Source organism: Bos mutus, chromosome 15 (genome assembly GCF_027580195.1).
Source record: "Bos mutus isolate GX-2022 chromosome 15, NWIPB_WYAK_1.1, whole genome shotgun sequence".
NCBI classification, from domain to species: Eukaryota; Metazoa; Chordata; class Mammalia; order Artiodactyla; family Bovidae; genus Bos; species Bos mutus.
This window is the reverse complement of record NC_091631.1, coordinates 28,272,133-28,284,769: the sequence shown is the minus strand read 5'-3', so window position 1 is coordinate 28,284,769 and position 12,637 is coordinate 28,272,133. Positions and strand designations below refer to the sequence as shown.

At 39.6% G+C, this 12,637-nt stretch overlaps 1 protein-coding gene across 1 annotated transcript in view; it reads left to right on the top strand.

Moving 5' to 3' along the window:
- POLD3 (DNA polymerase delta 3, accessory subunit) overlaps nt 1-12,637 on the top strand; it is a 44,213-nt gene that overhangs the window by 7,063 nt on the left and 24,513 nt on the right. The window contains 3 exon segments of the mRNA XM_005903219.2: nt 4,686-4,788; nt 10,911-10,950; nt 12,186-12,318. Coding sequence (XP_005903281.2) covers nt 4,686-4,788; nt 10,911-10,950; nt 12,186-12,318 — 276 coding nt within the window.

The following is a 12,637-nucleotide window of genomic DNA, read 5'->3' as shown; positions in this document are numbered from 1 at the left end:
TTCTACACATGTAAAGATTTATTCTCATGTCTGGCAGTTGTTGCTGGCTGTCAGCTGGGACTTCAGTGGGGGCTATTGACCAGTCATTGTGTGTGACCTGTTTATATGGCCTGGGCTTCTTAAGAGCATATTTTCAGGTAGTGAGGCCTTACCCAGCAATTCACGGCTGTAAATACGCACATTCCAGTGCAAGGCAGAAGCTGATTGCCTTTTCTTACTGGCCTCAGAAGTCAAGCAGTGTTGTGTCTGCTTCATTCTTTTGGTTACATTTAATCTCTAGCCTTCCCAGATGCAAGGGGAGAGGATGACTCCACCTGTCTATGGGAGAATGAAGAAGAGCATGCAGGATGGGAGATGTTGTGGCAGCCATCTTTGGAAAATACAGTCTGCCACAATTATTGTATCTTCACACCATGCTCATAATATTGTTCAGTCACTAAGTCATGTCCAACTCTTTGCATCCCCATGGACTGCAGCACACCAGGCTCCTCTGTCCTCCACCGTCTCCTGGCATTTATTTGCTCAGACCATGTCCGCTGGGTCAGTGATGCTATCTAACCATCTCATCATCTGCCACACCCTTTTCCTTTTGCCTTCCATCTTTCCCAGCTCATAATAGGTGCCAGTGAATATTTGTTGAGTGAGTTCTGGGCACTATGGTAGATATTTTCACAAATGTTTATCTCATGTAATCTTTATAATAATCCAATATAATGGGTGTTATCAATCTCTTTTAACACATGAGAAAACAGAGACTTAGAGTGTCCTGGCATCCTTTTTTCTCTTATCTATAGTGAGAGCATTTAACTTATCATTGTTGGCACTGAGGGCAGTGACTGGGCATGGTTGTTGCTGTTTGCATGGGTTCAATAAGAAATATTGTTTCAGGTTTTACTACATTTTTAGCATTATTCTAGGCTCTGTTATAAAGCAGCAAACTTGACAGACAAGGTCTTTCCCATCATTGACTTAAGATAATTTCAGGCTATAAAAATGCTGTGAAGGAATTAGATTAGGGAAGATAATATAGGCTATACACCTTATATATCTTAGGGAAAATTATGGGTGGAACTGATCAGGAGAGATGAAAGGTATATAGTTAATCATGTGGGTAGTAAGTGCATCTTGTAGGAAATCATATTTATTATCATTCATATTTAAGAATATTTTGCGTGTTTTGTTGCTGAGATTTTGACATAATCAAATTAGATGAACATGTTTTAGAGATTCAAAAGACATTCAGAAAATTTTAAAGAGGTTGTGCAGTGTTGACCATCTTGTTAATATAACAGATACTATATTATGTGATAGATGTAATAAAACAACCGGTTGATCCGGTGAGACGGTGCACAGAGGACAATGACTGTAATGATGCGAGCGAGACTATGAGTTGTTGATAAAAGACTGCATTTCACCAGCAAGCTGAGAGCATCTTGGTATAGTCCCTGCCTACCATTTCTTCCGCTAGGATGGTCCTAACTAGCATAAATAAACCAAAATGTTCATGACTCTGTGTTCCTCATCTTTCCTAACATAATTGCTGCATGGAAGGAAATACTAAAGAGAACAGGAGATAGAAATCAACAAAAATGCTGATTTTTTTCCCCCCCTCAGGGTGTTTATAGTCTAGTGGGGATGGCAGATATTAAACAATTAGAATACAGTGTGGTAAGTGCTATAATAACAGATGTGGGATAGTTCCTGTTAGAACTTAGAAAGCAAGGCTGCCCTGCTTGCTTAGCAGTGTTAGGGAAGGCTTCACATAGGAGATAATACCTGAGCTGCTGTCTTGATGAGGAATTAGGTAGATGAGGTCTGAGCAGAAGGCAGAAGGAAGGGCATACAAAAGAGCTAGGAGAACTTCAGAGTGTTTCATAAGGCTGAAAATAGTGTGAGTATGGGAGAATGGTGAGAAATACAGGGGCCAGACGAAGAAAAGTCTTACATGTCACTGATGGACCTGTGGCTCCTTAGGGGATAGGGCGCTACTGAAAACTTTTGAACAAAGAGTAATACTTCAGATAAGAATAACCAGCTACCTTTTCAACAGCACTTAATGGCTAATGGGCATCTAAGATTTAACACGCCCCAAAACATTGGAAGGACTGATGTTGAAGCTGAAACTCCCATACTTTGGCCACCTGATGCGAAGAGCTGACTCATTTGAAAAGACCCTGATGCTGGGGAAGATTGAGAGCAGGAGCAGAAGGGGACGACAGAGGATGAGATGGTTGGATGGCATCACCAACTCAATGGACATGGGTTTGGGTAGACTCCGGGAGTTGGTGATGGACAGGGAGGCCTGGCGTGCTGCGGTTCATGGGGTCGCAAAGAATCAGACATGACTGCGCGACTGAACTGAACTGAATTGAACTGAAAACTTAATTCCTAATTATTTTCCACTCACCCCACCATCACCTCCTTCTGCTTTTCTCCATCTCAGTGAATGACAACTTCATTCTTTGAGTTGCTTAGTCCAGTCATCCTTGATTTCTGTTTCTCTCATACCTCACAATCAGTCCATCAGCAAATCCTGTTGTTTCTTCCTTTAAGATGTACCCAGAATTCATCCACTAATTACTACCATCCTAGTCTGAGCCACCGTCATCTCTAGCCTGAATTACTGCAGTAGTCTTGTAACTGGTCTTCCTGCTTCCTTCCTTGCTTCTTAATAGTATATTCTCCACACAGCAGTCAGAAATCCTCCTAAAAAGTGAGATCATGTTATTTGTGCTCTAAACCTTCTAATGACTTCCTTCCTAATGGGCCACAAAGCCCTACATGTCTCGTGCTTGGCTCTCTTCTTTCCTTCTTCCTTATTCAGCACACTTACCTTTTCTGTTCCTTGCACCTTGCTTACGTTCTTGCCTCAGAACCTTCAAATTTGTTTTTTCTGCCTAAAATATTCTTTGCTGAGATATCCACATTGATGGCTCTGTAACTTCCCACAGGGCTCTGTTCATGAGGCCTTCCCTAATCTTATATAAATAGCAAAACTTCTTAGACACTCTATTCTTCTAGTCTTTTTTCTCCCTGTAGATTTACTACCATCTGACTTCTTGTTTGCTTATTATTTGTCTCTCTTTTCTGCAGTACAAACTCTAAATGGGTAAGCACTTTGACTGCTTTGTTCACTATTCTATCCCCAAGGCATAGAGTATGAAGTAGCCACCCAGTTAAGTTTTGTTGACAGATGACTTGACTTGCATTTCTAAAACTTCACCTTGGCAGCTTTGTGGATAATGAAGGGGAAGGGGGTGTGACGAAGGCATTGACACTTGGAATTAAAATAGTCCAGTCAAGGGATTTGGAGGGCAGGGAGTCAAGAATTACTTGGGAGGTAAAACTGACAAGATTTGGCACCTCACCAGACTGGGAGAAGTGAGGGATAATGACTCCCAGATTTCTGGCTTGGATGGTTTGAGCAGATGATGTTGTTGGGAATAAATGAAGCCAGGAGATGAATGAAATGGGTCAAGGAGAGTATGTTGTAAGGTGACCAGTCATCCTTGGTGTGCCCAAGACTGTTGGTTTTAGCACTAAAAGTCCATGTCAGGAAATACCTCAGATCCAGGCAAACCCAGATGATTGCTCACTCTAATATAGACTGAAAAGGTAGCTGAAGACAACCCCAGCAGTACAGAAGAGGAGGAGGAAGTCAAGTCTGTGCAGGAAGTAGAGCAGAGCCAATTCAAGAGTGGCAGGAGATGAGTGAGGCATTGGATCAAGGAAGCTAAGAGCTCAGTCCACAGTGTAGGTTGAGTTTCTCTTGGAACTTTTGTTTCTAGCCATCCTTGGCAGACGTATGACATATTATAGAGGCTTGGTAAATGTTTCTTGAAATAGCAACACAAATGATGTCTCTTTCCTTGAAGTTAAACTGTAAGTTATTGAGGGGAGTCAACTTCTGATGCTAATCAGATCGTATGGATAAAAACGAATTTAGGGAATGTTACTAAAAGCAACATTATTTCTATAGTGACTATTTGGCAGTCTTAGGTTAATGAATACTGGGGCAGTGTGAGTAAACTGTTACTTTGTGGTTTTGAAACAACATTGATTCTGAATGATCCTAAAATTGGAATTTCAGAGCAGGGCCCTTGTGATCATCTACAAGATGGTTCTTAATGTTTTGGAGTAATCCTTCTGCAAATCTGTTGAAAACCTTGAACTATCTCTACCCTCTCCCCGCCTCCTTCCCCTTGCAAAATACACATTTTGCTTACAATATTGAGGGGTGAAGGATTATGGATCCCAGGGTAAAAGAAGTGCCAATCTCATACAGCCCTCTGTAATTATACCTCAGGATATAAAGAAGCCTAGAAAAACTATTTTATCTAGGGTCACATGGCTAGATAGTGACTGAACTTATTCTTGATTGATGATTCTAGCCATTTTATGTCTTTACTTCTTTTAATGCAAGCTCAGTCTCACTTGACCGATTATTAGATTTCTTTTATTTCAGTTGTTTGGTCACTCACTGTGCTGGCTTTATACAAGTTGACCCCATCCCCTGTGTTCCATTCGTTCTTTTTTAATTCTTTGTCTATGAACAGAGCAAAAATATTCTGTATAATGTTTGATGGACTGTCAGATTTACTGTTTACTAACTTTTAAGTCATGAATTAAGAGTCGGTGAGGTAAACGTTCGCTAATGACTTACTTGTGCATTTTGTTTGTAACAGGATGCTCTATGATTACGTTGAAAGGAAGCGAAAGGAAAATTCAGGAGCCCAACTGCATGTCACCTATTTAGTGTCTGGCAGTCTCATTCAGAATGGACATTCTGTAAGTTCTCAGAATCTTATAATGAGTTTAAATGTGTTTGAGCTATTAATAGTATTATCTAACATAACACAGGGCAAAAACAACAAGATCCAGTATTATGGAAATTTTAAGAAGCTACTTGAAGACAGTGATTATTTTGAATTTTTAGACTAAACCTAAAACTCTCGAGAAGTTTGGGTAATATCAATACAGAGACTATTATCATCATTGTACAATTTCCCTAGACAACAAGACATTCCAGACTGTTTCTGTTCCTCTTTCTTCCTTTTGAAGCTATATTGGGGACAATGCTGGTTAATTTCCAGCCTGTTCAGATGTCAAGCCACACAGGTGTTCAGCAAATACAATTTTTAAGTGAATTTGATTTTAATTTGAGCTTTCACCCCAGAAGCTCTGCTGAAATAACTCCTTTCCTTCTCCTGTACCAGACTGATTCTTGGGAACTTAATGCCTTCTTTCTTGCTTCCTCCCCAAACTGAGGAACACCTCTTTGGTTCTCACTTCCTAAACCTCACCTGAAGGTTCTTTTGCTCCCATACCACCAGCCCTAGAGAATTTAGCCCAAGGATCAAGATCCTCAGAGAATCACACACAGATGCATGTTTTCCTCTTCTCTTTTGACTTTCCCTGTGACTCATAAGTTCAGAAGCCAGATTTATCCAAATACTTACTGTATTTGGCCTATATCAATAGAGTCTTAAGAATGTGAGATTCCAGACTGGAATGGCAATTTAGTAATTTACAAGGAGAAACAGAACTACGATCAACGCAAAGAAATAGAGGAAAACAATAGAATGGGAAACACTAAAGATCTCTTCAAGAAAATTAGAGATACCAAGGGAACATTTCATGCAAAGATGGGCTCGATAAAGGACAGAAATGGTATGGACCTAACAGAAGCAGAAGATATTAAGAAGAGGTGGCAAGAATACACAAAAGAACTGTACAAAAAAGATCTTCACGACCCAGATAATCACGATGATGTGATCACTGACCTAGAACCAGACATCCTGGAATGTGAAGTCAAGTGGGCCTTAGGAAGCATCACTACAAACAAAGCAAGTGGAGGTGATGGAATCCCAGTTGAGCTATTTCAAATCTTAAAAGATGATGCTGTGAAAGTGCTGCACTCAATATGTCAGCAAATTTGGGAAACTCAGCAGTGGCCACAGGACTGGAAAAGGTGTTTTCATTCCAATCTCAAAGAAAGGCAATGCCAAAGAATGCTCAGACTACCGCACAATTGTACTTACTCACACGCTAGTAAAGTAATGCTCAAAATTCTCCAAGCCAGGCTTCAGCAATACGTGAATGAACAATGAACTTCCAGATGTTCAAGCTGGTTTTAGAAAAGGCAGAGGAACCAGAGATCAAATTGCCAACATCCACTGGATTATTGAAAAAGCAGGAGAGTTCCAGGAAAACATCTATTTCTGCTTTATTGACTATGCCAAAGCCTTTGACTGTGTTGATCACAATAAACTGTGGAAAATTCTGAAAGAGATGGGCATACCAGACCACCTGACCTGCCTCTTGAGAAACCTGTATGCAGGTCAAGAAGCAACAGTTCGAACTGGACATGAAACAACAGACTGGTTCCAGATAGGAAAAGGAGTACGTCAAGGCTGTATATTGTCACCCTGCTTATTTAACTTATATGCAGAGTACATCATGAGAAACGCTGGGGTGGATGAAGCACAAGCTGGAATCTAGATTTCTGGGAGAAATATCAATAACCTCAGATACGCAGATGACACCACCCTTATGGCAGAAAGTGAAGAAGAACTAAAGAACCTCTTGAAAGTGAAAGAAAGTGAAGTCGCTCAGTCATGTCCAACTCTTTGTGACCTCGTGGACCCCTACCAGGCTCCTCAGTCCATGGAATTTTTCAGGCAAGAGTACTGGAGTGGGTTGCCATTTCCTTCTCCAGGGATCTTCCCAACCTGGGGATCTAACCCGGGTCTCCTGCGCTGGAGGCAGACGCTTTACTGAGGAGAGTGAAAAAGTTGACTTAAAGCTCAACATTCAGAAAACTAAGATCATGGCATCTGGTCCCATCACTTCATGGCAAATAGATGGGGAAACGGTGGAAACAGTGAGAAACTTTATTTTGGGGGGCTCCAAAATCACTGCAGATGGTGATTGCAGCCATGATATTAAAAGATGCTTACTCCCTGGAAGGAAAGTTATGACCAACCTAGACAGCATATTAAAAAGCAGAGACATTACTTTACTGACAAAGGTCTGTCTAGTCAAGACTATGGTTTTTCCAGTAGTCATGTATGGATGTGAGAGTTGGACTATAAAGAAAGCTGAACACCGAAGAGTTGATGCTTTTGAAGTGTGGTGTTGGAGAAGACCAGTCCATCCTAAAGGAGATCAGTCCTGGGTGTTCATTGGAAGGACTGATGTTGAAGCTGAAACTCTAATACTTTGGCTACCTGATGCGAAGAGCTGACTCATTTGGAAAGACCCTGATGGTGGGAAAAATTGAGGGCAGGAGGAAAAGGGGACGACGGAGGATGAGATGGCATCACTGACTCAATGGACATGAGTTTGGGTAGGCTCCGGGAGTTGGTAATGGACAGGGAGGCCTGGCATGCTGCAGCTCATGGGGTTGCAAAGAGCCAGACATGACTGAGTGACTCAACTGAACTGAAAGGCTATAAGATACTTATATTCTACTGCTACTGCTAAGTCACTTCAGTCGTGTCCGACTCTGTGCGACCCCATAGACGGCAGCCCACTAGGCTTCCCTGTCCCTGGGATTCTCCAGGCAAGAACACTGGAGTGGGTTGCCATTTCCTTCTCCAATGCATGAAAGTGAAAAGTGAAAGTGAAGTCGCTCAGTCGTGTCCGACTCTATCAACCCCATGGACTGGAGCCTACCAGGCTCCTCCGTCCATGGGATTTTCTAGGCAAAAGTACTGGAGTGGGGTGCCATTGCCTTCTCCAACTTATATTCTATGACTAGCATATTCTTCCAAATAGGAAAAGGAGTACGTCAAGGCTGTATATTGTCACCCTGCTTATTTAACTTCTATGCAGAGTACATCATGAGAAACACTGGGCTGAATGAAGCACAAGCTAGAATCAAGATTGCCGGAAGAAATATCAATAACCTCAGATGTGCAGATGACACCACCCTTATGACAGAAAGTGAAGAGGAACTCAAAAGCCTCTTGATGAAAGTGAAAGAGGAGAGTGAAAAAGTTGGCTTAAAGCTCAACATTCAGAAAACTAAGATCATGGCATCTGGTCCCATCACTTTATGAGAAATAGATGGGGAAACAGTGGAAACAGTGTCAGACTTTATTTTGGGGGGCTCCAGAATCACTGCAGATGGTGACTGCAGCCATGAAATTAAAAGACGCTTACTCCTTGGAAGAAAAGTTATGACCAACCTAGATAGCATATTCAAAAGCAGAGACATTACTTTGCCAACAAAAGTCCGTCTAGTCAAGGCTATGGTTTTTCCAGTGGTCATGTATGGATGTGAGAGTTGGACTGTGAAGAAAGCTGAGCGCCGAAGAGTTGATGCTTTTGAACTGTGGTTTTGAAGACTCTTGAGAGTCCCTTGGACTGCAAGGAGATCCAACCAGTCCATTCTGAAGGATATCAGCCCTGGGATTTCTTTGGAAGGAATGATGCTAAAGCTGAAACTCTAGTACTTTGGCCACCTCATGTGAAGAGTTGACTCATTGGAAAAGACTCTGATGCTGGGCGGGATTGGGGCAGGAGGAGAAGGGGACGACAGAGGATGAGATGGTTGGATGGCATCACCAACTCGATGGATGTGAGTTTGAGTGAACTCTGGGAATTGGTGATTGACAGGGAGGCCTGGCGTGCTGCAATTCATGGGGTCGCAAGGAGTCGGACACAACTGAGCGACTGAACTGAACTGAGCATATTCTTTCCTTGTTAGTAAACTATTTGGCAAGCCAGATGTTAATTAGATATTTGCAAGTGTAGATGAAATCAGATGTCATTGTATATTAGAAACAAGATTAAGCAGACCTGATTCAAAGATGCGTAGGTTATCTATGGCTTTTTAAACAGGTAAGTAATTTTATTTTTCCAGTGATTATTATTATTGTAAAATTGCTTAATAATACATAGAAAGTAGAAATCTCCTTCTAATCTCATCCTGCCGAGTCTTCCAAAGGATTATTTGAATGTTTCAAAGGAAATGTTCGGTTGATTCTTTTTGTGATGTTAGAGGTTGTTGGCCTGATCCATTTTTTATTAGGTTCCCCGTTAGCTTGTCATGTGATGATTTTAGCTGAGATTGATTTTTATCATTACCTTGATCATTAGTTCTCCAGGAGTTACAAAATGGTGATGTTTTAATTCTGTCATTCCTTCTGGATTTACTGACTGAAATGTTTCTATGAAGAGGAACTTTCTCTCATCAACTAGCCATATTTTCCCTTTTTTTTTGATTAACAGCTCAAGGGGCCTGCCCCCAGCCAGGCTCTGGGTTTATGGATGCTGAACTTACGCCTGTTTTGCCCTTAACAGGAACCCACTGAATCAGAGCTCTGTTCTCATTTACATTGTTTTAGCACTGGCATTTCCACCGTGTTGTTTTTCTGCATTTCTAATATCCCCTAAGGCAGCGTTTAAAGATACTAAACTGTCTCAGCTGCCATGTTTTCTCCTGAGGGTACCAATTATTGTTATTAGGGCTCCTTTTACGTAGGTTTGAGTGATTAGTTCCTAATGCTCTTTTTCTCATAAGCTCTGTAATTTTTATTGTACAATTTTGCAGAACATGACATTTTTAAGAATGCTTGTTTTTTTTTTAAGAGAAAATGCATTATGAAGACATACCGATATTCTCAGTTCAAACTTACAATTACATTTTTAAAAAACTTACTCAATTTTATATTACTCTTTTTTTCTTATGTTGTAAACTTTGGTTGTCCTAACATTAAAAGGAATATGTATTTGCTTTAGCCAGATACATGAGATTTAGAAAAGCAAAACCAATAATTTTACTAACAATATGATGACTAAAGGCAGTTTAAGGTTTGTAAGTGATCCTGAGCATTACTCTGGCTCAGTAGTATTTGCAGAAGTATTTCTCATTCCTTATTACAGCCACATGATCCTACATTGATGGATATACCTTAGTTTATTCAGCAGTCCCTTACTGATAGTTATTTGAGTTATTTACAGTCTGATTAGTACATACAGTGCCACAGTGAATAGCTCAATGTGTATGTGCTTTATGTTTTTGCCAGAGTGTTTTAGGGTTATGTCCCTAGAGGTAGGCTATATATGAACTTTGATGAATATTGCCAAATACCTCTCCATTTTCCATTCCTACCAGCAATGTATGAGAGCACCTGTTTCTACACAGCACATGTCCTGTTTCAGCATCATCTGCATTTCTCTTCTGTGAACTGTGTCTTCATACTTCTTGCCTATTTTCTAAAGGATTGTTAGTCTTTGTTTTCTCTGTTTTAGAAGCTGTATGGTAGCCCTTTGTGATATAAGTTGTAGATATTTTTCCCACTTGACCATTTGTCTTTTTAATTAAAATTGTTGTTTTTTTGTTAACCAAAAATGATTTGTTAGTTTTTATGGATAATTTCAGTTACTTCTGGTTTTGAATTGCAGTCAAGAAACTTTTCTGTATTCTCAGGTTATATTAGTTTTTAGAAGAATTCACCCTTATTTTCTTGTGCATATATGGTTTAATTCTTTACTTTTAGATCTCTGATCCATTTAGAATGAATTTTTTTTGCATGGTATAAGACAGATCCAATTTTTAACTGGTTCCATATGATTATACAATAATTCTCATTATGTTACTTACTGAAAATTCCTCTTCTCCTTGCAGTAGGCAAAGTGCAAGTTTGAGATGCTGTGTTTTTTGTAATTTGGGTTTTTTTGTTTTTGTTATTGATTTATATATACTCTCTCACTTTCCTTAACCTGATTGAGAAGTTTTAAAGAAAGCAAGTTAAAAATGGGTCTGGAACATATATTTTCAGAGGAACCTAATGTTTCTAATTTTACATCCCAGTGCAATTGAGTTATTGGTAAGGAAACTTTAAAACTGCAAGTCGCACTATTAATACTTTAAATACTAATGAAGTGTTATTTCCTTACAGTGCCACAAGGTTGCAGTAGTGAGAGAAGATAAATTGGAAGGTAAGTATTTTAGCGATTTAGCAAGTTTTTCCTCTTAGGGCATCAGTGTCATTAACATCGCATATATATTTAGCTGTTTTACTGGAGAGCCATATATTCTTTTATTAGTTGTTTCTGAAACATGTTAAAATATGATACTCCACTAACTTCCCATTTTTAAGGCCAATAGCTGCTAACATTGATAAAACACTTTTATCACAGAATTTCAAAACTCGTGATAGACATGTAAAACACTTACAAATACCGTATGGAACACCTCATTAACTATAAAAAGACAATCATCTCTAAATATCGTGTTGTATTTCCATAGCAATTTTTTTAGGAAGAAAATTAAAGAATGATATTATAAAGCCAGAAAGGCATAGTATAACTTCTAAGTTAAATTTGTCTACCTATTTCAAGACTGTTAATGCTACTGTTCTATTTTTTTAATACCCAAGTCAAAGGAATTTTGTAATAGCCACGTGATCTTGGATGTCTCAAGACAAAACCACTGTCATACTTTGTATATAAAGATGCCTACCACTGGAGTGTTTTCTTATAAATTAACTGAATTATTCAAGACAGTGAAAATGTCCAAGATTTTCTTTCTGAATTCTCACAGTGGTAGATTTATTCATTCAGTAGATACATAGTAAGTATCTACTCTATGTCAAGCTCTATGCTAGGCACTAGGGACTTGGAACAAGTGAGGCATGGTCCCTTCCATCATGGAACCTAAAATTTTTTCTTGTGATTTTCCTCTGAAGACATATCTGATTAGTAGTAGTATTGTTTTAGAGTTTCTTTCTATAAACTAAAATAGAAGACTTCTCAGGTAGAAATTACTTATTCCTCAGTTGCTATGTATATATGCTAGAGTATATATACTCTATATATACAGTATATATATGTATACTATATATAGTATATATAGATTCTACCCTGACTGAAAAACAAAAAACACATCACAGTATCATCAGTTATTCATTAGTATTTACTGAGTGTCCACTGGTTGAGTGATACCCTCACAGTGCTGAACTTAGAACTGACTCATCATCACCTACCTATCATAATGTCCTTGTCACAGACAGAAGAGTTGATACTATACTGTATACATGACTGTTTGGCCTTTTAGAGCTTTTTTGGACCACCACCGATTACAAATGGTGTTAATGCAGAAGGGTTTCTTGTTAAAGTCCCCACATGCTATGAAGTTTGTGTATTAACAGACTGCTTTTCCTGTTGACTTGTAGCAGTGAAGTCCAAGCTAGCGGTGACTGCCAGCGTACATGTGTACAGCATCCAGAAAGCTATGCTGAAGGACAGTGGGCCTCTGTTCAATACCGACTATGACATCCTTAAAAGCAACTTGCAGAACTGCAGCAAGTGAGCTCCTTAATGTTCCTTGTGGGCTTCTTTACGAATTGATTTTGTAAGATGTTTACACAGTGGCTGCCTCTTAAGAGTGAACGCCAAGTCTAGTAAAACCTCATTTATCTTGCAGTAAGACACATGCCTGGTTTTATTAGTACATCATAAGGTGAAAAATAGCCACAACCCATATTGAAAACCCCAGTAGACTCCCCATAAATCTGCTTCTCATGTATTTATCCTGTCACTGCCACCAGAAATGTTGTTTGTTGTGCCCCCTCATTACTCCTTTACCCCAGTCTCTGCTTGTCTAATTCCTACCCACCCTTCAAGA